The 26302-nt window shown below is 43.4% G+C and overlaps 1 protein-coding gene across 1 annotated transcript in view; it reads right to left on the bottom strand.

The window, feature by feature from the left end:
* Positions 1–4131: 4131 nt before the first annotated feature.
* PFDN1 (prefoldin subunit 1) overlaps positions 4132–26302 on the bottom strand; it is a 52571-nt gene continuing 30400 nt past the window's right edge. The window contains exon 4 of the mRNA XM_073573713.1: positions 4132–4516. Within this exon, the coding sequence (XP_073429814.1) occupies positions 4457–4516 (60 nt within the window). The 3' untranslated portion in view covers positions 4132–4456. The remainder of the gene's footprint in view (positions 4517–26302) is intronic.

The raw sequence follows: 26302 nt of genomic DNA, 5'->3' as shown, positions 1-26302 counted from the left end.
TAAGGTCACTCAAAAGCAGTGTGAAAGACTGGTGGAAAGCATGCCAAGACGCATGAAAGCTGTGATTAAAAATCAAGGTTATTCTACAAAATATTGATTTCTGAACTCTTCCTGAGTTAAAATATTAGCATTGTTGTTTCTAAGTGATTATGAACTTGTTTTCTTAGCATTATTTGAGGTCTGCAAGTACTGCCTTTTTTTTGTTCTTTTGACTATTTCTCATATTCAGAAAATAATACAAAATTTAGTGCTTGGAAATTCAGAGATATGTTGTCAGTAGTTTATAGAATAAAAGAGCAATTTACATTTTACTCAAAAATATACCTATAAAGAGAAAAATCAGACAAATGGAAAATTTTGCAGTGATCTCTTAATTTTTGCCAGATATATATATATATATATATATATATATATATATATATATATACAGCTCAAAAAATAAAGGGAACACTTAAACAACACTATGTACTAGGATGTGTTCCCTTTATTTTTTTGAGCAGTATATATATATATATATATATATACACTGTATATATATATATATATATATATATATATACACACACACACGTACATACTGTATATACACAGCAGTATCACCTATGTATAACGTATATACACACATCATCAGTGGCAGTATCGCCTATTTGACGTATATACAGTAGTCTATACATTATACAGGTGATACTGCAAATGCTGCATACATGTTATTCATGTACATAAATGAGAACAAAAATAGACTTTTTTTGAACTTACCAAATGGTTGCAATGAAACAAAGAGTGAAATTTTAAAGGGGTCTGAATACTTTCCATACCCACTGTAAATCTCAGCCTCTTATGCTTTTGTATACCAACGCAGGAAAGGCATTCGGTAGGGTTAACTGGAAATTTTTGAATGAGACACTTTCTCGACTGTGTCTGAAATCCAATATGCTAAGCTGGATTTCCGCCTTGTACTCAAAGCCAACCACCAAGGTAAAGGTAAACAGATCTTATCTAAGGTTTTTCGATATATGTAATGACACGTGACAAGGGTGTCCGCTTTCCTCTCTGATTTCCATTCTCACATTGGAACCATTTCTTAGGTGAATTCAGTCTAACAATATACTGTAATATTGAGTCCCTGCATTTATGGCTGTCCATATTGATTGCGGGCTGCCTATGCAGACAACCTGCTTTTCTTTATTAATAAACTATGGACTATTTCTGTACCTAACCTGATGTCAGAATTCAGTACATACAATAGCCTTTCAAATTTTAAAATTAATTTTTCCAAATCAGAAGCAATGAACATTCCACACTCTGTCCTGACACCTGTGAAAACCACCTTCAGTTTTAAGAGGGCTAAGTCAGCTATGAAATATTTAGGAATATTTTTGACAAATGACATTAACCCCTTAACAACCAGAGGAATTTTTGCTTTTTGCTCCCCTTCTTCCCAGAGCCATAACTTTTTTTTAACTTTTGGTCAATATAGCCATGTGAGGGCTTGTTTTTTACGGGATGAGTTGTACTTTTCAATAACACCATTGGTTTTAACATATCATGTACTGGAAAACGGGAAAAAAATATCCAAGTGCGGTGAAATTGCAAAAAAAGTGTAATCCCACAGTTGTTTTTTTTTGTTTTGTTACCATGTTCACTAAATGCTAAAACTGACCTGTCATTATGATTCTCCAGGTCATTATGAGTTCATAGACACCAAACATGTCTAGGTTCTTTTTTATTCAAGTGGTGATAGAAAATTCCAAAATTTGCGTAAATAAAAAAAATTGCAACATTTTTCGATACCCGTAGCGTCTCCTTTTTTTGTGGTCTGGGGTTGGGTGAGAGCTTATTTTTTGCATGCTGAACTGACGGTTTTAATGATCCCATTTTTGTGCAGGTATGATCCTTTGATTGCCAGTTATGCATTTTAATGCAATGTTGCAGCGACTAAAACAACGTAATTCTGGCGTTCTGACTTTTTTCTTGTTGCGCCATTTCACGATTGGGTTAATTATTTTTTTATATTGATAGATCGAGCGATTCTGAATGCGGCGACACCAAATATGTGAATATTTGATTTTTTTAATTTCTTTATTTTGAGTGGGGAGAAAGGGGGGTGATTTGAACTTTTATTTTTTAATATTTGTAAAAACTTTTTGTAATTTTTTATGCTTCAATACTCTAGAAGACTAGAAGCTGCAGTTGTCTGATCGGCTCTGCTACATACAGGCGATGATCAGATTGCTGTATGTAGCAAAAATGCTCACTTGCAATCTGGCTATGACAACCTTAGAGGTCTGCTGGAGACCTCTGGTTGTTATGCCAACCTATTGGTGACCCATGATCAGATCACCGATGGGCAGGTTTAGCGACGCGCTTCCGGTAAGTGCGAGTTAAATGCCGCTGTCAGAGATTGACAGCGGCATTAGCCGCGGGTGGATCGTGATTCCACCCGCGGCTGTTGCGGGCACATGTCAGCTGTATATATCAGCTGTCAGAAGCCCAGAAAGGTGCGGACTCTGGCTCTGAGCCCGCATCAAACAGGGGGGAATCCGACATCGGCATGCTAGTATGTCGCAAAGGGGTTAAACTGATGTACTCTCTTAATTTTCCTAGGTTACTTAAATCTGTGCGGGAGAACTGCTCGAGATGCCTATACATGGTTTGACAGAAGCGCAATTTTTACGATGAATATTCTTCCTATCCTATATGTCATTCAGACTCTCCCGATTACCATTCCCTCATCCTTCTTTAAGAGTCTCTCTGCCGTCCAAACTAAATTTGTTTGGCCAGGTAAACTGCACATATTGATAGGGCAACACTATATCGTCGAAAGTCCTCAAGGGGTATAGTGCTACCTTCTAACATCCTAACAAAAAAATATGTTTAAAAAATGATGCTGATGTAGACATGTGGGAAATGTTATTTATTATTTTGTGCGGCATAACTATCTGATTTAAGTACATAAAAATTTTAAATTTGAACATTTTCACATTTTTAGACATTTTCATAAATTTACGCAAATCATATCGACCAAAATCTACCACCAACATGAAGTACAACATGTGACAAAATAATCTCAGAATCAATGGGATACATTGAAGTGTTCCAGGGTTATTACCACATAAAGAGACACTGGTCAGATTTCTAAAATTTGGCTGGTCCTTAAGGTCAAAATTGGCTCCATCACTAAGGGGTTAAAGTGCTATCATGGGATTTTAATTGTAGTCATGCCTGTTTTGCTATACTATTTCATTGTGACCGAGCTGTCAATCAGTGTTACGTCCAGCCCAGCCAATTTTAATCCTTATGACTCAGCAGTCCCGCGGCCATACACTTCATTGTGATTGAGCTGTCAATCAGTTCATGTATCATTACTCAGCTGTGCCGAGCTCTCTATTCATTTTCACATTCTATTTGGATCACTAGACAGTCCCGCAATTCCATCATATACTGGTATATTATATGTGATGGTTATTGTCAGGTAGTGAAGTCTGTAACTTAATTTCCATTATATATTTATGCATTAATTAATATAACCTCTTTTCTGCTGACACTCTTTTCCCTTTTTTGTTCAAGGACAATCCATACATATCCCATTCATAGGTATAAACATATTATGGAACCCTTTTGACTGTATCTTACAATAACTCCCTAGATGACTGAAAATAAATATATGAAATATATGCAGATCTCCGCCGGTGATTATTATGCACCTTTGATGTACTTAAACGATTCCTTAGGATGCTGTATGTTACTTACTGAATTTGCCTAAGATATGCAAGTCTTCAAAGTTCTTCACATCAGAGGCAAGGGATACCTTACACACCCCTAACGTTTTTCCGCATTTATTAACTATACATTGTCTCCATATACTAGCTGCCATGTGTTATTATCACGATTATGAAACATGTATCTGTATGTTTTGATTTGTTAAAAGCCTGATGAAGGGTTCATTAGCCAAAACATTGCTATACTTAACCTTGCGGTGTAATATTTTTGAGGGGATATGTGGGAAGAAAAATAAAGCATTCAAATAAACATTCCTTTGTTAGGGTGGTCTTCAAGTCAGACCATCAGGTATATTCGATGGTTGTCAAATGTTGTAGTTGCTAGAGCAAATGATGGATCGACACAGAGTAGTTCTGTACCAAATACCATAAGTTTATTCCACAGATGGGCTTTCATATATATACCCCTTCAAAGGGGCGTACACATTATGTAATCTCTGTGCTATGCGCATGTCAAGATTTGTTATTGCAAGTAAGCGGAATTGTTTATTGCAGTGAAACATCCTGTTATGTGCATGTCAGCTGTCTATTACATGTATGCAGCAGCAGCCACAGGTCACAAGTATCGATGCCATGACTGCCAGAGAGATGAGAAGACTTAATACGAGATGACTCCATCTTCCAAACCAGGATTCAAGCCAATCTGTGAATTTGGTTGTCGATACCAGAATTTTCTGTTAGTTCGTCAGATAGTAATGTAAGACGTTCCAATGCTCTTGTAATGCTTCCATCAGGGGCTGTGTTATTGGGGATAAAAGTGCAACAGTGAGTGCCAAACATTTTACAGACCCCTCCTTTTTTTGCTTGCAACATGTCTAAAGCCATTCTGTTCTGGTATGTCATTAATGAAGTTGGGCCTAATTATTCGGCTATCCCTTTTATTGCATCACTAGTGTAGTTTATAAACCTTTGCTGATTATAATAAATGTAATTTATCCAATCCACATTTTTATTGAGTGTAACCCACCAAATGAAAACGGATTCAAATCCTGCTGCGATCTGGTTCCTAGCTTTGGTCCAGTACCTCTCTAGGCAGTCTGATCCTGAAAACATTTAGCTGTATAACCAACTGTATCTGTGTCTATGGGGATGGTGATTTCACAAAACTCTGAAGTTAGATTTCCTACCAATCTCTCCGTTCCTGTCCCTTTCCTTTGGAAACAAGTGTAGTTACCTGAGTATGCAAAAACCCTAGGAGGTACTTGATCAGTTTTTACTATCGGGTACAGGGCTGAGAGAGTCTGACAGAGAGTTTTATCAGTAGGGTCATATGTGGCATTATATAAGGCTAAAATACATTGTAAATCTGTTTGGTCTTGCTATGGGAGCCTGAGGGAAATTGTACTTAACTGGAGTCTGACAGTTGCGCATGCAATGCAGCTGGATTTATTATTTTGCTCTGCAGTATATTTCATCCACATGTGCCATTCATTTCTTTCTGCGTAACCTGTTTCTATGGCTACCATCTCCTCATAACTCACTTCCGCTTCCACAAGTACTTTGCCTGACTCTTGGGGGCTCTCTTTTTTACTTCCTTTGTCCTGTTGAGAAGTAGCCTTTAACCAAAATGTTCCATGCTGAACCCCTCTACCCAGGACATATAACTCTAATACATAAAAACCTTCATCTCCAAGAGAGGGTTCAAGATAATCCCCAGGTCAGTACCTCCGGATTGCAACTCCATCTGTGACTTACAGCTGACACCCGCATGCGATTGCTGCGGCGCTGAGCATGAGGCCACGCAATCATTGCATGGTACATATACTTCTCATTGTGGGAACACACCTCCTGCATTGCAGTATATGTATGTACGGCACATGTCGAAAAGAGGTTAGCCTCTCGTGTGTTTCCAGTCCATAGAGGATAAGAAGGACTACCTCCTGTCGAGCTGTCATGAGGGACGTCCCAGAAAAACGTGTTATCTGAGCATGCTCGTGTGCTAACAAAGTGACTTCAGTGTGCTTGAAACATATGTTCGAGTCCCCGCAGCTGCATATCTCGAGTCTGTTTCACAGCCGCAACATATGCATGGATGTCATGCAACATGGGCCCCGGACTCAGTAAGGGCCCTGCTGAAGGGACTTTAAGAGCCCAGATTCTGGCGTAAGGACTACTGACTCTTCTGGCTGCTGTGGCTGTTGTGGGTATGGCCATGGTCGCCTTAGGGAGAGAGCAGGAATGTCCTCTGAATTTACTGCAACTACATTTTTTCCCATTCCTACTCTTTGTTCTTCAATAAACCGTTTTTCCCTGTTGGTATCTTAACTGCTTCCCTGGACCCTGTTTACCGGTGCTGCAGTGACTGAAGAGAGAAGGTAAATCACTTGATATCACACCTTTCCTGTCTATTTATGTACGAGGTGCCAGAGTGCACACTGACTGTGGCTTCGTTGACTAGGCTGGGACTTCAACGCAGGCCACCACGTTACAAAAACACTATTTACATTTAGTAACAGAGTGCCTGGTAGAGTGGGGGGGGTTGTGACCAGTCCTGATGTATAGGCACAGAGTGTATATCTCATATTTTAGTTTTACTAAAACAAACAATTTATAGTGTATAGATAATCCAGATCTAATGACCTCACATAGGATAATATACCAAATCAATTATAAAGTACAAAGATTTCATCTTAAGCAGTATCAAAAATGCACTGTATAAATATATCAATCACAAGAATATTGTATTTTTAGTCACAAGCACAATGCAAACTAAAGTTGCTAGGATGAAAAAAAAACCACTGCAAGCTGCCTAAGACAAATGGTTATAGTCTGGAAGGATTTTATAAAAAGGTAGATTGCAAACAACTAAGTTAGTGGAGATATTACCTTGGTTTGCATATGGCGGTATATCATACAGGACAGACTAGGCATCCTCCCTCACCCTGACGCACGTTTGGGGGCGTGTCTGGCTTCTTTGGGGGCGTGTCTGGAAAGGGAGTGGAAACCTTTTCTATATCCCCTATTGCCAATGAAAGGGTATAGACAATGGAGATAGAAGTTGCTTTTCCAATCAGTCCTTCAGTTACAGTGGAGTCATTTACCTCTTACCCCTCCCCCTGTGCACGGTTCTACCTTTAGAAAGATACTCCTTGGAGCGCACGCTGGAACGCATGAGGCAGTGGGCCATCCCCAGGATGTGGTCAGCGCATGAAGTCCTTCTGTAAAGCGTCAATACCAGGAAAGAACTCCATGGAATGCATGCTGTCCAAATAAGGTGCACTCCCGGAAGTGTATGGGGCTGTGAAAAAGAGTGCATGTGCACTAGTGATGAGTAGTCTGGCTCTCTTTGGTGATCCGGCTCTCATGGCTCAGCTCACCAAAAAGAGCCAGCTCTTTTTGGATTCTAAATGGATCCCTAATAAATATGTGTTCACGCATCCGAAACCCCGCCCTCCTATGGCAGAAACTCCACCCACTTACTAGTTACCAATTAAATTGCTGAGTGGGTAGAGTTTTGTTCTGGTGGGTGGAGTTACGTCTGCCGAACACTGGGATTTTACAGCCAGTGAGAGCCTTTCAGAAAGTTTAGCAGCTCTCATTGGGGTGCCGTCACCCATTGTTCACAGCAGGGAGCTGGCTCTTTGTACCAGATCGTTCGAGAATGACCCATCTCTAATGCGCACCGTCTGGGCCCCGCATGGGATTTAGGAGCTAAAGAGGGAGGGACAGATGAATGCCACAAATCCAACCTCAATCAAATACCCATAAGTGCCCACTCAGCCAGCGTAATAATCCCCACAGAAAAAATAATAACCTAAAACCATATCTATACAGCTACATTGAAACAGGCAGATAGAAACATATTGACCAAAGAATGGGGGACACATTTATCTTGTGGATGGTGTTAGAGAAATTCATGATGACTAAAGATAATAAAGACATCTTCAAATAAAAAGGGGAAGCCTGTGCTGAGTGATACCAGTACCAATATGAGGATATAAGTGTAGATATCCCTATATTAAGAAGCTAGTGCAGAAAATATAAAAACCTGTGATAAAGTGATGCATGAATAATGGAAAAAATAAAAGTAATGTTAAAGAACTTTAATGTTGAAATGAATTAAAATGGCGGTGCATAGTCATTATAATAGATATATGGAATCTATAGTGATAAATATTACATGTAAAGAACAGTTACATCCTTAGATTTGTGTGTGATAACTTAATATGAGTAAGTGAATACACTGGACATTAGTAATGGCCTAAATGTCAGTAAACAAATATAAAGTGATAAGTATCCGTAGGAAAAAAAACAACCAAAATAATACCACCCACAGTGATAGTGGAGAGCAATAAAGAAAAGTGTGCATTGAGTTTATAAAAAGACACAAAAGTTGAAATATAATATTAAAAGAGACAAGTGCATAAGGACAGAAGAAGCTAACCATTCTAATGCCACCCAAATGTTCACATAGTGGTAAGATTTCCTATATAATAGTGTCATTCAGTATATTGTTCAATAGCTTATACATACAGTATATATCATATAAGATATATGGTCCATCAGAAATACAATGTAGGCCTATTACCAAACTATATGAAAATAATAGAAAATGGAGTTCTTGTAACGAACAGCCTTTCATTGCTGAAATATATGACTACCATGAAGCTGAACCCAAAGAGAGGTGTAAAGTCCCACAATGGATGAACTTGCTTGATTCTGTATTCAACTGGACTATACGGGGGATCCAAGAAGAGGAGGGACTGGCAATTTTGCATCCAAGTGGGCTGTGGGAGGATCCAAGAAAAAAAAAAAGAGGGAACTACAGCAACCATTCCAACCAAGCTATGGAAAATGTACCCCTTCAGCACATGAAATCTAAGTGTAAGAAAACGGTAATTAGACCTACCGGTAATTGTGTTTCCCGGAATCCATCCTGACAGCACTATGGAGGTCGTCCTTCTTATTTTTGCTGGGATAGGAAACAACGAGAAGTTAAAATGACCCTCCCAGTCCCACCTCAACCTCTCAGTGTCTTTTCCAAGTACCACACCAGGCTGGACCATGTTGCAACCCTACAAATATCCAAACAGTGGAAAACTTGCTCCTTATGATTTTTAGGATGCTGGCAGAAAGAAGGAAGGACAGCCTCCTGATTCATATTTGGGACAGACAATTTTGGAGAGGAAACCCGGGTCAAACATGAAGACTATTCAGCCCTCAAAATCTGTAGATATGGATCCCTCATAGACAGTCAGCAGTTCTCTCTTGGCTGATGTATTAGCCACCAGAAAAAACAGTCAAAAAATGAAAGCCTCACTGGCTCGTATGGGTGTTTGCATAGCGCATTGAGTACCAGGTTCAAGTCTCAAGCTGGGACAGATTTCCTCACCAAGGGCTTAAATCTCTGGACAGCCCTAGAAAATCTCACTAACCATGGGAAGACAGCTAGAGGATAATCAAAAAATATGCTCAAGGCTGGAATTTGGACCCTCAAGGTACTCAGCCTTAATCCCCTGTTGAATCCAGCCTGCAGGAAATCCAGGATTATCGGTATATCTGGATGTGCCGTATCTACCGAGGATTCCCCAAACTCTGTACAGAATCATTTCCACATTTTGTTATATATAGCCGATGTTAAGGGGTTTCTACTTGCCTGAATGGTAGATATTATTACCTCTTCAGACAAACCTCTTAACCTTAGGACCTGCCTTTTAGGACCATGCTGAAAGGTGCAGTCTGTCTGTGTTCTGATGAAGAACTGGGCTCTGGAAGAGAAGATCTTCCCTCTGTGGAAGCAGGATAAGCTCTCCCACAGACATATTTTTTAGCAGGGGAAACCAGCTCGATCTTGGCAAGAAGGGCACTATTAGTATTATTTTTGCCCTCTCCTCTTGCACATTCCTCAGCACCCTGGGAATTACAGGGAGTGGAGGAAAGGTGTAGGCCAATTCTTTGCTTCAGGTCTGGGATAACGCATCGATCCCTGTCTAGGTGATTTAACAAAAATAATTTTCTGACCTTCGTATTCTCTCTGATTGCAAAAAGTTCTATTCTTGGGTCACCAAATGCTAACAAAGCGTGTGGAACACTTCCTCGTTCAGTTCCCACTCTGTGGGAGATATTCTCTGCCTGCTTAGGAAGTCTGCCAATTGGTTCTGGGACCCCTCCAGGTGAACTGCTGAAATAGACAGAACCATTTCCTCTGCCCACCAAAAGATCTTTCCCACCAGGTGCTGCAGTGAGGGATGTCTTGGGCACCCTTGATGGCGCAGGAAGGCCACAGTCATCATGCTGTCGAACCGGATCCTCACATGCCTGTTTTTTACTACTGACTGGCCCTGGCGCAGAACCTCCCATACTGCACGCAGCTCCCTGTAATTTGAGGGCCTGGCCCAGACTTCCGGAGTCCATATTTCCTGGAATTTTCCTTCCATATGACTGCCGAAACATAGCTGACTTGCATCGGTGCAAACCACCAGGAAGGGGAGAGGATCCAGTGGACTCCCATCTGGAGGTATTCTGGAACAGTCCATCAGACTAGGGAAAATTTTTTTACTGAGGAGAGGTGCATTTCGACATCTAGGGATAGTTGGTGTCTGTCCCAGGCTAATAAAATGGACTCCTGGAGTCTCCACGAATGGACCTAACTCCAATGCACACAGGGAATGCAGGATGTCATTACTCCCATGATCCTCATCGCCCCTCTGATGGAGCAAAGGATCTCTGAAAATTGACAGATCCTGCCCTCTATTGAGGCCTGCTGTTCCGCAGGTAGAAAAGACGTTCTTAGATGAGAGTCCAGGAGAACTCCCAGGAATTTCTTCATGGTTTCTGGAATAAGATCCGATTTCTCCCGATTTATCACTCTGCCCAGATTCTGAAGCATGCGGAAGGGGTTTGGCAATGCTCCATAAGCTTCTTATAAACGCTTCTGGTGCTGGCTATAATTTGGAAGTCATCTAGGTAGGGGACTATGACAATGTCAAATCTCCTTAGATAGGCCACCAATTCTGCCACTAGCTTTCTGAATACTTGGGGTGCTGAGTCTAGACCAGTGATGGCGAACCTTTTTGAGACAGAGTGCCCAAACTGCAATCTAAAACCCACTTATTTATCTCAAAGTGCCAACATGGCAATTTAACTGGAATACTGAGGTTTTAGGTTAGAAAAACAACTCCTACATTAGCGGCTATAACAAAGAGCTTGTAAGCCCTCCACTCCAAGCCTAAGATACTAGCCACTGATTTCAGTGGAGGTCTGTTCTTGAGTATGAAGGGGATTATTCAAAAAGTAAAATTGCCAATTCGTTTTTTACCTCTTTGTAGCCCTTTATCATGATGAGAACAAACTCTTTAAGCATGGGATGTAAAACTAAATACACAGAGGGCCAAAATTAAAAACTTTGACAAAATCGCAGGCCAACCTTGATATTTGTTAAAAAAAATGTCTACAATTGAGGAACGTTTTCCTTAGCAAATAAAACGATTAACTTTTGGAATTATAGTGGTATTATATAATGTTATGTAACAGCAGTAAAAAGCATATGACCCAATGGCCGGATATAAATTTGTAACAGATACATAAACACAGTATTCCTCCATACACAGTATGATGACCCTACATTATCCCCCTCCCTCAATACCCCCAACAAAGAATGATGACCCCATTACAGTGTGATTCTCCAAAGGTAATCGCCACACAGCTCTCCATACAGTATAATGTGCACAAAATGTCCTCTGTACAGTTCAATGGTTCCACATAGTCCTCCATACAGTGTAATGGGCCTCACATAGTGCTCCATAGAGTGTAATGGGCACTGCACAGTCCTGCATAAAGATTAATGGGCTCCACATAGTGCTCTATACAGTATAACGGGGACCTGCATTGCCTTCCATACAGTATTAAGGCCCCACATAGTGCTTGAAACAGCATTATGGCCCCACATGATGCTCCATTCTGTATAATGGACCCATATAGCGCTCCATATGGGAATAATGGCCCCAACATGATGTTCCATACTGTATAATGGCCACACCTGATACTCCATACTGTATAATGGCCACACATGATGCTCCATTCTGTATAATAACCACACATAGTGTTCCATACTGTTTAATAGCCACACAGTGTTCCATACTGTATAATCGCCCCACATGATGCTGCATACTGTATAATGGCCCCACATGATGCTGCATACTGTATAATGGCCCCACATGATGCTCCATACTGTATAATGGCCCCCACATGATGCTCCATACTGTATAATGGCCCCCACATGATGCTGCATACTGTATAATGGCCCCACATGATGCTCCATACTGTATAATGGCCCCACATGATTCTCCATACTGCATAATAGTCACACATGATGCTCCATACTGTATAATGGCCTCATATGATGCTGCGTATAATGGCCCCACATGATGCTCCATGCTGTATAATGGCCACACATTATGCTCCATACTGTATAATGGCCCCACATGATGCTCCATATTGTATAATGGACATGCATACCAGGACTGGGATGGGGCCAATCATACCAGGATGATGGGACCATGAGTACCAGGAATGGGATGAGAAAAATCATACCAGGATAAGATGGGACCAATCATACTAGGATAAGAATGGAGCCATGCATACCAGGATAAGGATGGGGCCATGCATACCAGAATAAGCATGGGGCCATGCATACCAGGGATGGGGCCAATCATACCAGGATAAGGATGGGGCCATGCATACCAGGACTGGGATGGGGGCAATCATATCAGGATAAGGATAGGGCCATGCATACCAGGATAGCGATGGGGACTCTGCATACTAGTATAGGGATGAGGGCGATCATTCCTCCCAGGATAAGGATGAGGGGGACCATTCCTACCAGGATAAGGATTAAGGGGCAATGTATAGCAGACTAGGGATGAGGAGGCATTCATACTAGGATGGAAATGAGGGCCATGCATATCAGGATAGGAATAAGGGTGCCATGCATACCAGGATAGGGATGAGGGAGCCATGCATGCTAGGATAGGGATGAGGGGCTATGTGTATCAGGATGGGGATGAGAGGTCCATATTTACCTAGACAAAGGATTTTAAGTACAGAATTGACCATATTTTTTGCTTTAGTTTTTTTTTTTTTTTAATTTTCTCCTTTAAAACCTAGGTGTGTCTTATAGTCCGGTGCATCTTATAGTACGAAAAATACAGTATATAATCCGAGAAAACCTAAACAAATTAGAGTGGTGTTTGATTCAAGAGCCAAGTATCATGGTGTATCTCTGAACGACGTTCCCCTCACTGGTCCCGTGACTAATAATCTGGCTCATTTTCAAGTGATTATATATTGCTAGGCTTATAGGATTGTGCAGTATGATCAAGTTACCAGTATTTCTTGAAAGGATGTCTATGATTTTTGTGGTATTATTACTATTTAAAGTTTGTGGAGCCTTGTATTGTCTCATTCAGGGATCATCATGCCGTATCCAGGTTTTAGATGTTTTTAATGTTTGTCCTGGTTTTTGCAATAAAGATTTTGTAATATTGTCTTATATTAGGTGTGCACGCCATTTTTTGTTTGGTCTTTTTCTTCTCCTTGTTTTGTAATAACCTGGTGGGAGCACTCATGAGATTCAGAAAAGAGCCAGTCGCTATTACTGCTGACATTGAACAAATGTTCCATTGCTTCATCGTGCGACAGGACCACAGAAATTACAGTGGGAAAAAAAGTATTTAGTCAGCCACCAATTGTGCAAGTTCTCCCACTTAAAAAGATGAGAGAGCCCTGTAATTGATATAATAGGTAGACCACAACTATGAGTGTCAAAATGAGAAAACAAATCTAGAAAATCACCTTGTCTGATTTGGCAAGATTTTTCAAATTATGGTGGAAGTATTTGGTCATTAACAAAAGTTCACCTCAGTATATTTTGTTATATATCCTTTGTTGGCAATAACAGAAGTCAAACATTTTCTGTAAGTCTTCACAAGGTTCGCACACACTGTTGGTGGTATGTTGGCCCATTCCTCCATACAGATCTCCTCTAGAGCAGTGATGTTTTGGGCCTGTGGCTGGGCAACACGGATTTTCAAATCCCTGCAAAGGTTTTCTATGGGGATGAGATCTGGAGACTGGCTAGGCCACTCCAAGACCTTTATTTGCTTCTTTCGAAGCCACTACTTCATTGCCCTGGCAGTGTGTTTGGGATCATTATCATGCTGAAAGACCCATCCACGTTTCATCTTCAATGCCCTTGCTGATGGAAGGATATTTGCACTCAAAATCTCACGATTAGTGTTGAGCGATACCATCCGATATTGAGAAATATCGGATCGGATTGGATCGGCCGATACCCAAAAAGTATCGGGTATCGCCGATTCCGATACCGGAAGTCCCATTCAAGTCAATGGGACAGAAATATCGGAATTAAAAAAAAAACCTCTCTTTCCTTGTAGGTTAATTCTACATGAAGAAAAACAACTAAGAATAATGTAGAATGTATTGGGGGAGGTGGAGAAGACATTAACTGCATAGAGGTTTAGCCCAATCAAATGGAATAGCAGGAATACATTTTTTTTTTTTAAAGACGTTCGGAGTTACAAAGATATTGACAATGTTAACCTTTTTTATATTTTATCAGATATGTATGTTTCACTACTTAAATGCTCTACACCTTCTTTTTTACGTCTCCCACATTTTCTACTTCATGATCCTCAGCAGCAGCAGCATCTTTTTCATCAACTTCTTCACTTTATTCATCTTCTTCTTCCTCTTATTCTTTTTTTTACATTATTCATATTCTTCTTATTCAACTATTATTCTTCTTCATATTCTACTTCTTCATCTTCTTCCTAGTCTTCTTCTTCATCATATTCTTATTTGTGACAGGCATTCCTGTAGTTATCTATAAAAATTTGAAGATTACACCTTCCGTTCTGCCTGTCACAAAAGAGTTACACCAGGATTTGTCCGCGTTCAGTTTGGCCTGCAGCAGCAGGCATTTTCCAGGGGCACCACGAGGAGGAACGGACTCACCCCCATACACTGCTTAGTCTTCTTCTGCTTATACTTTAGACAATATCTTTTGCTCTGATTTTTAGTCTTATGCTTAATGTTCTTCTGCTATTTGTTCTTCTGCTTTTTGTTCTGCAGCTTCTTGGTCTTCTGCTTCTTGGTCTTCTGTCTCTTGTTGTTCTGTATCTTGGTGGTTGTCTTCATGTTCTTTGTCCTCTTGGTTATCTTCTTCAGGGTCATCTTTTTGGTCTTCTTCGGGGTGGTGTTCCGGGTCGTCGTCTTCAGGGTCATCGTTTTCGTGGTCGTCGTCTTCTTCGGGGTGGTCTTCAGGGTTGTCGTCAGGGAGATCCAGAGTGATAATAAACAAAAACCATTTCCAAAAGCTTGAACTTGGAAATGTAGCAGAAAGTACAAGAAGGCTGAAGAACTGCCGAGAACCAGCTGATGGTGCTGGAACCCGGATGGGTAGCCGAAGCTGCAAGAGCCAATGGAACTAGCGAGGACCAGCTGACGGTGCTGGAACCCGGAGGGGCAGCAGAAGGAACAAGAGCCAATGGCACTACCGAGGACCAGCTGATGGTGATGGAACCCGGTTACTAAGCAGGAGGTACCTGTGCTAGAAAGCACTACCAAGGACCAGCAGACGTTGCTGGAACTCGGATACCGAGAAGGAGGCACCTCAGCCAAAGGTACTGCCGAGAACCAGCTGACGGTACTGGAACCCGGATGGGTAGCAGAAGGTACCCATGAAAAACAAAGTTGCAAGGCCGCGAGCCGGCCTCAGTTACCGAAACCCACAGTCCTTACAGGGGGTGCTTGTCCTATTGGCACTACAGAACCAGTCTTTATTACCAGAACCCGCAGCCCACATAGGAAGCACCTAAACTGCAGGCACCATAGACTCGGCTAACCTGACCGCAACACGACAGGACAACGTATTGGTGACAAAGTGACGTTGACACTTCCCGGAAACAGCTGGCGTGCTGGAACCAGGCTGGGCAGGAGGGAGTACCCGTGCCAAAGACACTTCTGAGCAGCAACTGGCGATGTTGGAGCCCAGAGACAATCTGGGTGTAGGCTGAGGCCTAATTTCATCAAGTTTTATATCTGTTGTAGACTACTACTGATTTTAACCGTGCTCCAATTAAGCCTCTGGCTCCACTGTCTCTAGTATATACTTTGTCCTCCAACATCGGCAGTTGCTGCTCAGAAGTGCCGTCTGCACAATCAACACTTATTCCTGTGTTACTGGGGCTCAGTAACGTCAGTTGATCCCCTGATGTGTGTCCGGCAATGTCTCCTGCTCTGTCCACATTCCCACTACTAGTAGTGGGAATGTGGACAGAGCAGGAGACATTGCCGGACACACATCAGGGGATCAACTGACGTTATTGAGCCCCAGTAACACAGGAACAAATGTTGATTGTGCAGACGGCACTTCTGAGCAGCAACTGCCGGTGTTGGAGGACAGGGTAAATACTAGAGACAGTGGAGCCAGAGGCCTAATTGGAGCACGGTTAAAAATCAGTAGTGTGAATGTGGAGGCAGCAGTAGACATTGCCTGACACACAGCAGTGGAGCAGCTGGCATTACTGAACCCCACTAACACTGGAGCATGTGTTTTTCTCTGTGCAGACGGCACTTCTGAGCAACAACTGGCGATGTTGGAGCCCAGGGTCAATCATGAAGCAGGCTGAGGCCTAATTGCAGCAAGATTTATATGTAATGTAGTTTGAATGTGGAGGCAGCAGTAGACATTGCCTGACACAGCAGGGGAGCAGCTGGCATTACTGAACCCCACTAACACTGGAGCATGTGTTTTTCTCTGTGCAGACGGCACTTCCGAGCAACAACTGGCGATGTTGGAGTCCAGGGTCAATCATGGAGCAGGCTGAGGCCTACTTGGAGCAAGATTTATATGTGATGTAGTTTGAATGTGGAGGCAGCAGGAGACTTTGCCGTACACACAGCAGGGGAGCAGCTGGCGTTACTGAACCCCACTAACACAGGAGCTAGTGTTGTTTTCTGTGCGGACGACACTTCTGAGCAACAACTGGCTGTGTTGAAGCCCAGGATCAATCATGGTGTAGACTGAGGCCTACTTGAAGCAAGTGTAAAATCTGAGGTAGTTTGAATGTGGAGGCAGCAGGAGACTTTGCCGTACACACAGCAGGGGAGCAGCTGGCGTTACTGAACCCCACTAACACTGGAGCATGTTTTTCTCTGTGCAGATGGCACTTCCGAGCAACAACTGGCGATGTTGGAGTCCAGGGTCAATCAGGGTGTAGGCTGAGGCCTAATTTCATCAAGTTTAATATCAGTTGTAAACTACTACTGATTTTAAACGTGCTCCAATTAGGCCTCTGGCTCCACTGTCTCCAGTATTTCCCCTGGCCTCCAACACAGCCAGTTGCTGCTCAGAAGTGCCGTCTGCAAAATCAACACTTGTTCTTGTGTTACTGGGGTTCAGTAACGTCAGCTGATCCCCTGATGTGTGTCCGGCAATGTCTCCTGCTCTGTCTACATTCCCACTACTAGTGGAATCCTCGAAGGCACGCAAAACGAGGCAGATGTCCTTCATAGAGGCCCACTCAGTGGTGCTGAAGTGTGACCGGCGCACAGTGCGACTTGTTTGCGCCTGATGCAGCTGGTACTCCATTACTGCTGCCTGCTGCTCACACAACCGCTCCAACATATGTAACGTTGAATTCCACCTGGTGGGTAGGTCACATATGATGCGATGTTCCGGAAGGCGTAATCGGCGCTGCAGAGCTGCAATGCGCGATCTTGCCATGCTGGAACGCCGCAAGTGAGCGCACTCTATGCGGACCTTGTGCTGCAGTGCATCAAGATCCGGATAGTCCCTCAGAAAGCTCTGCACGACCAAGTTGAGCACATGTGCCAGACATGGGATGTGAGTGAGGTTGCCTAGGCCCAGAGCTGCCACCAGATTTCGGCCATTGTCACACACTACCAAGCCTGGCTGGAGATTCGCTGGCACAAACCACACGTCGCTCTGCTTGATGGCATTCCAGAGCTCCTGCGTTGTGTGGCTTCGATTCCCCAAATAAATTAATTTCAGTACGGCCTGTTGACGTTTGGCCACGGCTGTGCTCATATCGGTCGTAACAGGCTCCTGCAGCAGATTCTGAGGAACTGGAGTATGAGGAGGAGTCAATGTGTACAGACTGGATTCCTGGTCACAACATTGACCCAATGGGCAGTGAGGGAAAGGTATCGTCCCTGTCCATGGTTACTGGTCCACGCATCGGTGGTCAGGTGGACCTTGCTACTGACGGCGTTTAGTAGCGCATGTTTAATTTTTCCCTCTGCATGCTTTTGCAGGGCAGGGACGGCTTGCCTGCTGAAATAAAAGCGGCTGGGCACATTGTATTGTGGGACTGTCAATGCCATGAAGTTCCAGAAGGTGTCTGTCTCCACCAGCCTGAATGACAGCATTTCAAGGGCCAGTAGTTTGGCAATGCCAGCATTCAAAGCCTGTGGTCGGGGATGGTTTGCCGAGTATGGCCGCCTTTTCTCCCATGCCTGTAGAGTGGCCTGGGAGTGTGAGGATGAACGGGAACGTGGTGCTGTGGGTGGAATATCACTGGGTCTCTGGACAACAGTGCCAGAGGTTCTTCCATGGTGATCCTGTGAGGAAACCGAACCAGCTGTGTGTGAGCTGGAGGAAGAGGCTACAACACGAGCTGAAGAGGTGGTAGGTGGTGCTGTAGGTTGGCCTACGTCTTCAGTGTGTCTTTGTAACTCCACCACGTGCTTGAGCCGCACATGTTTCCACATATTTGTGGTATTGAGGTTGCTGACACTTTTCCCTCTTTTGACTTTCTAGTGACACAGCTTGCATTTGACATAGCAAATGTCATCTGCCACTGTCAAAAAAGGACCACGCACTGCAAGTCTTGGAAGCGCCCGTTTTGGCTTTTGGAAGAGGAATGCTCCTAACGGGTGCCAAAGTGGAGGCTACAGGCAACCAAGTCAGCCCTCTCCCTCCTGTTTTGGCCTTTCGGGGAATCTCTTCCTCAGAGCTGCTCCCACCACCTTCCTGTTCCTCACGCCATGAAGGGTCAAGGACCTCATCATCTACACTCCCCTCTTCAAACACCTGCTTCTCCTGGGTAGTCTCGCCAGCACCATACACACCAGAAAGTGGCACCTGAGTCTCATCATCTGATGCGTACTGAGGTGTGTTGACCATAGGCACTGGCCCACCCGCCTCTTCAGATTCGGAGGGACAAAGCAGTTGCGCATCACTGCATACTCCCTCTTCTTCACATTCTTGAATGCTGCTTGGCTGGCCCCCTCTTTCCAAGCCAACAGATTCAGAGAACAGAAGTAGAGACTGAGATGGCTCCTGCCCAGGGCTCTCTGACTGCCTGGGCAATTTGGCAGGTGAAGAGACAGATGGTTGCTCTTCAGTGCTCTGGCCCTGAGAGGATGTGGAAGTCATTGAAGTCGATACGTTAGCTGCCATCCATCCGACAACGGCTTCAATTTGTTCGTCCCGCAGCAGTGGGGTACGGCGAGGTCCTACAAAGCTGCGCATAAAGGACTGTTGCCTGGTAAAACTGGGGGATGCTGACTCACTGGTGCCCGCAGCAGGCACAGAATCCCCACGTCCTCTCCCTGCTGCAACTCCACACCCACGACCACGTGCCTTTCTCCCTGCCTTCTTCATCTTGGTAGACTGATAAAGATAGGCAGAAAAGTACCAAGGGGGGCTTAGTGTGCTTATTCCTGAACAGCTGCTAACAGGTATAAGAAACACTAATTTTATAAAGTGTGTGGACTACACTTTAATATGAGCTAATGTGGCCTACACAACTGTCAAGTGGAGTGTTTGGTGAACTTTATTTTGTTTTTTTCAAAAAACAAAAAGGATGTGACCAAAGATGTAAAAGCGATAGCTCCAAAAAGTTTGTGATACTATTACAATGCAGGAAGGTAACCTACAATGCAATTGATGAGGCTCCAAAAAATAGGGTAATACTAATCTGGCTGCGGCTGCAGGGCACAAGCCAGAGAAAAAGCTCCTCTATCTACTCCTATATAGTGTTTGCAACCAACCAATGTATATGGATACGGATGGATGCACACTAATAGGAGAATTAATGAAAAATGAGCTGCAATAAAAGAAAAATATGTGTGAGGCAGTGACACACGCTGAGCGGCCTACAACCAGACGTGGCTGTAGGACACACTACAGCGTGAGCTGCACTCACACACAGAGACCTCTCAGACAGCCGTGAACAGTGCAGATAACTGGGCACTAGCACTGAAAGGCTGCAGAAAGGCTCCGCTGTCTACTTCTATAGTGTTTGCAACCAATGTATATGGATATGGATGGATGCACACTGATAGAATTAATGAAAAATTTGCAGCAATAAAAGAAAACTATGTATGAGGCAGTGACGCACGCTGAGCGGCCTACAATCAGACGTGGCTGCAGGACACACTACACAGCGTGAGCTGCACTCACACAGACCTTGCAGACAGCTGTGAACAGCGCTGCAAGGCAAGAGAGCTACACTGATTGATAATGTAGCCTGGGTAAAGCACAATATTATTTGGAAAATCGCTATCTCTAACTGTCCCTCAGAGTCTTGAACAGCAGCCTGTCCCTAACTGAATTCACAGCAGAGTGAACCCGAAATGGCGGCGGCTTTTATAGTGCATCATGACATCATTTCAGCAGCCAATCACAGCCATGCCATTAGTTAACATGCCTACATGCCTAACAGGATGTGCCCACACTTCTGAGGATTGTCATTGGCTGAATCAAATCAAACTGGCTCATAGCATTATGGGAACTTCCGATACCGGTATTCGATATGCAAAAAGTATCGGAACTCAGTATATCGATACCCGATATTTGCGGTATCGGAATGCTCAACACTACTCACGATACATGGCCCCATTCATTCTTTCATGTACATGGATCAGTCGTCCTGGTCCCTTTGCAGAGAAACAGCCCCTAAGTATGATGTTGTCACCCCCACGTTTCACAGTAGGTATGTGTTCTTTGGCTGCAACTCATCATTCTGTCACCTCCAAACACGATGAGTTTTGTTTCTACCAAATAGTTGTACTTTGGTTTCATCAGACCTTATGACATTCTCCCAATACTCTTCTGTATAACCCAAATGCTCTCTAGCAAACTTCAGACGGGACCAGAGATGTACTAACTTAAGCAGGGGGACACGTCTGGCACTGCAGGATCTGAGCCCCTGGCAGTGTAGTGTGTTACTGATGGTAGCCTTTGTTACAGTGGGCCCAGCTCTATGCAGGTCATTCACTAAGTCCCCCCCCGTGTGGTTCTGGGATTTTTGCTCATCGTTCTTGTGATCATTTTGACCCCACGGGGTGAGATCTTGCGTGGAGCCCCAGATCGCGGGAGATTATCAGTGGTCTTGTATGTATTCCATTTTTTATTATTGCTCCCACAGTAGATTTCTTCACACCAAGCTGCTTGCCTATTGCAGATTAAGTCTTCCCAGACTGGTGCAGAGCTACAATTTTGTTTCTGGTGTCCTTCGACAGCTCTTTAGTCTTCACCATAGTGGAGTTTGGAGTGTGACTGTTTGAGGTTGTTGACAGGTGTCTTTTATACTGCTAAGTTCAAACAGGTGCCATTACTAAAGGTAATGAGTGGAGGACAGAGGAGCCTCTTAAAAAATAAGTCACAGGTCTGTGAGAGCCAGAAATCTTGCATGTTTTTAGCTGATCAAATACTTATTTTCCACCATAATTTGAAAAATAATGACTTTCATAGTTGTGGTCTATGATGTCAATTACAGGCCTCTCTCATCTTTTTAAGTAGGATAACTTGCACAATTGGTGGCTGACTAAATATTTTTTGCCCAGTGCATCTCCGTTTTCTATGGCACGAGGACAGCGACACTGACAAGGAATTGATTGAATACCGCATGAAGGTGCATGAGTTCGGAAACAGTTCTTCTCCTGCAGTTGCTACATGCGGCCTATGTAGGACTGCTTCGGATGGCAAATCAAGAGTTTGGAAAGGATGCCCAACAGTTCGCTGAAAAGGATTTCTACGTGGACGACGATCTCATATCCCTGCCCACACCGGAAGAAGTCATAGATCTGCTCAAATGGACACAAGACATGCTTTCTAAAGCTCATTTAAGATTGCATACAATTGCCTCCAATAGTCCTGCTGTCATGAAGGCCTTTCATCCTAATTATCATGCTGCAGAATTCAGGGACTTGAATCAAGGCTCAGACAATCCAACAGTACAGAGAAGTCTGAGCTTGAGGTGGAACTTGTTTAAGGACTCCTTCAGCTTTCAGGTTAGTGGTGCAGAAAAGCCATTTAGTAAGCGTGGGGTTCTGTCAGTGGTGAACGGTCTGTACAATCCTCTTTGGTTTGTTGCACCCTTGACTATACAAGGCAAGCTTGTATTAAGATAACTCTCAGAGTCTATTAAGGGTCCAGAATGTAGCACTCCCTGCTGACAACTAAAGTGAGACAGGGAGTGTGCTGTTAGCTAACCTTTTGCAAAGACTTTGAACCATTACATAATGTATATTTACTGCTCAAAAAATAAAGGGAACACTCAAATACCACATCCTAGATATCTCTGAATGAAATATTCCAGTTGCAAGTTTTTATTCACTGCATAGTGGAATGTGTTTAGAACAATAAAACATAATTATCAATGTAAATCAAAATTAATATCCCATAGAGGTCTGGATTTCGAATGTTACTTTAAAATCAAAGTGGAAAATCAAATTACAGGCTTATCCAACTTCAGTGGAAATGCCTCATGACAACGAAAAAGATGCTCAGTAGTGTGTGTGGCCTCCACGTGCCTGTATGACCTCCCTACAGCGCCTGGGCATGCTCCTGATGAGGCGGCGGATGGTCTCCTGAGGGATCTCCTCCCAGACCTGGACTAAAGCATCCGCCAACTCCTGGAAGTCTGTGATGCAACGTGATGTTGGTGGATGGAGCGAGACATGACGTCCCAGATGTGCTCAATCGGATTCAAGTCTGGGGAATGGGCGGGCCAGTCTATAGCTTCAATGTCTTCATCGTGCAGGAACTGCTGACACACTCCAGCCACATGAAGTCTGGCATTGTCCTGCATTAGGAAGAACCCAGGGCCAATCGTACCAGCATATGGTCTCACAAGGGGTCTGAGGATCTCATCTCGGTACCTAATGGCAGTCAGGCTACCTCTGGCGAGACATGGAGGGCTGTGCGGCCCTCCAAAGAAATGCCACCCCACCCCATTACTGACCCACTGCCAAACCGGTCATGCTGAAGGATGTTGCAGGCAGCAGATCGCTCTCCACGGCATCTCCAGACTCTGTCACGTGTGCTCAGTGCGAACCTGCTTTCATCTGTGAAGAGCACAGGGCGCCAGTGGCAAATTTACCAATCCTGGTGCTCTGTGGCAAATGCCAAGCATCCTGCACGGTGTTGGGCTGTGAGCGCAACCCCCATCTGTGGACGTCAGGCACTCAGACCATCCTCTTGGAGTCAGTTTCTAACCGTTTGTGCAGACACATGCACATTTGTGGCCTGCTGGAGGTAATTCTGCAGGGCTCTGGCAGTGCTCCTCCTTGCACAAAGGCGGAGGTAGCGGTCCTGCTGCTGCTTTGTTGCCCTCCAACGGCCCCCTCCACGTCTCCTGGTAGCGCCTCCAGCATCTGGACACTACGCTGACAGACACAGCAAACCTTCTTGCCACAGGTTGCACTGATGTACCATCCTGGATGAGCTGCACTACCTGAGCCACTTTTGTGGGTTGTAGAGTCTGTCTCATGCTCCCACGAGTGTGAAAACTCAACCAACACTCAAAAGTGACCAAAACATCAGCTAAAAAGCATTGGCAATGAGATGTGGTCTGTGGTCCCCACCTGCAGAACCACTCCTTTATTGAGTGTTTCTTGATAATTGGCAACAATTTCCATCTGTTGTCTATTCCATTTGCACAACAGCATGTGAAATTGATTGTCAATCAGTATTGCTTCCTAAGTGGGTAGTTTGATTTCACAGAAGTTTGATTTACTTGGGAGTTATATTCTGTTGTTTAACCCCTTCACTACCAAGGGTGGTTTGCACGTTAACTCCCGGGCCAATTTTTACAATTCTGACCACTGTCCCTTTATGAGGTCATAACTCTGAAACGCTTCCATGGATCCCAGTGATTCTGACTTTGTTTTCTCGTGACATATTGTACTTCATGTTAGTGGTAAAATTTCATTCAAATAACTTGCGTTTATTTGTGAAAAAAACGGAAAATTGGCAAAAAATTTTGAAAATTCCGCAATTTTCCAACTTTGAATTTTTATGCCCTTAAATCACAGCGATACGGCACACAAAAAACTTAATAAATAACATTTCCCACATGTTTACTTTACATCAGCACAATTTTGGAACCCAAATTTTTTTTTGTTAGGAAGTTATAAGGGTTAAAAATTGACCAGCGATTTCTCATTTTTGCAACACCATTTTATTTTTAGGGACCACATCACATTTGAAGCCACTTTGAGGGGTCTATATGATAGAAAATACCCAAAAGTGACACCATTCTAAAAACTGCACCTCTTAAGGTGCTTAAAACCACATTCAAGAAGTTTATTAACCCTTTAGGTGCGTCACAGGAATTTTTTGAATATTTAAAAAAAAAATGAACATTTAACTTTTTTTCACAAAAAAAATACTCTTCAGGTTCAATTTTCCTTATTTTACCAAGGGTAACAGGAGAAATTAGACTGCAAAAGTTAATGTGCAATTTGTCCTGAGTACGCTGATACCTAATATGTGGGGGGGAACCACTGTTTCGGCGCATGGCAGACCTCAGTAGGGAAGGAGCGCCGTTTGACTTTTTCAATGCAAAATTGGCTGGAATTCAGATCGGACACCATGTCGCGTTTGGAGAGCCCCTGATGTACCAAAACAGTGGAAACCCCCACAAGTGACCCCATTTTGGAAACTAGACCCCCCAAGGATTATATATAGATATGTAGTGAGCACTTTGAACCCCCAAGGGCATCACAGAAGTTTATAACATACAGCCGTGCAATTAAAAAAATCATATTTTTTCCACAAAAATGATCTTTTCACCCTCAATTCTCCAAGAGTAACAGGACCCTAAAAGATATTGTGCAATTTATCCTGAGTGCGCTGATACCCCACATGTGGGGGTAAACCACTATTTGGGCGCATGGCAGAGCTCGGAAGGGAAGCAGCACCATTTGACGTTTTTGGCTGGAATTGAGATCGGACACCATGTTGCGTTTGGAAAGCCCCTGATGTACCAAAACAGTAGAAACCCCCCACAAATGACACCATTTTGGAAACTAGACCCCCCAAGGAACTTATCTAGATGTGTGGTGAGCACTTTGAACCCCCCAGTGATTCACAGAAGTTTATAACGCCCGGGCGTGAAAATAAAAAAATCGTATTTTTTCCACAAACATCATCTTTTAGTCCCCATTTTTTTTATTTTCCCAAGGGTAACAGGAGAAATTGGCCCCCAAAAGTTGTTGTCCAATTTGTCCTGAGTACGCTGACACCCCATATGTGGGAGAAAATTACTGTATGGGGACACGTCGGGGCTCGGAAGGGAAGTAGTGACGTTTTGGAATGCAGACTTTGATGGAATGGTCTGTGGGTGTCATGTTGCCTTTGGAGAGCTCCTAATGTACCTAAACAGTGGAAACCCCCCACAAATGACCCCATTTTGGAAACTAGACCCCCTAAGGAACTTATCTAGATGTGTGGTCAGCACTTTGAACCCCCAAGGGCTTCACAGAAGTTTATAATGCCCAGGCATGAAAATAAAAAAATCGTATTTTTTCCACAAACATGATCAATTAGTCTCCAATTTTTTTATTTTCCCAAGGGTAACAGGAGAAATTGGACCCCAAAAGTTGTTGTCCAATATGTCCTGAGTACTCTGATACCTCATATGTGGGAGAAAACTACTGTATGGGCACACGTCGGGGCTCGGAAGGGAAGTAGTGACGTTTTGGAATGCAGACTTTGATGGATTGGTCTGCGGGTGTCATGTGCGTTTGGAGAGCCCCTGATGTACCTAAACTATTGAAACTCCCCACAGGTGACCCCATTTTGGAAACTAGACCCCCCACGGAACATATCTAGATGTGTGGTGAGCACTTTGAACCCCCAAGTGCTTCACAGAAGTTTATAACGCCTGGGCGTGAAAAAAAAAAAAAAATCATTTTTTTCCGCAAAAATGATATTTTTGCCCCCAATTTTTTATTTTCCTAAGGGTAACAGGAGAAATTGGACCCCAAAAGTTGTTTTGTAATTTGTCCTGAGTAGGCTGATACCCCATATGTGGGGGTAAAACACTGTTTGGGCGCATGGCAGAGCTTGGAATGGAAGGAGCACCATTTGACTTTTTCAACGCAGAATTGGCTGGAATTGAGATCAGACGCCATGTTGCATTTGGAGAGCACCTGATGTGCCCAAACAGTGGAAACCCCCCAATTATAACTCCATCCCTAACCCCAACACACCCCTAACCCTAATCTGAGCCCTAACCCTAACGGGA

This window comes from Dendrobates tinctorius, unplaced genomic scaffold (assembly GCF_039654945.1).
Source record: "Dendrobates tinctorius isolate UK_male_01 unplaced genomic scaffold, ASM3965494v1 ptg000036l, whole genome shotgun sequence".
Lineage (NCBI taxonomy): Eukaryota > Metazoa > Chordata > Amphibia > Anura > Dendrobatidae > Dendrobates > Dendrobates tinctorius.
This window is presented reverse-complemented; position numbering and strand designations above follow the sequence as displayed.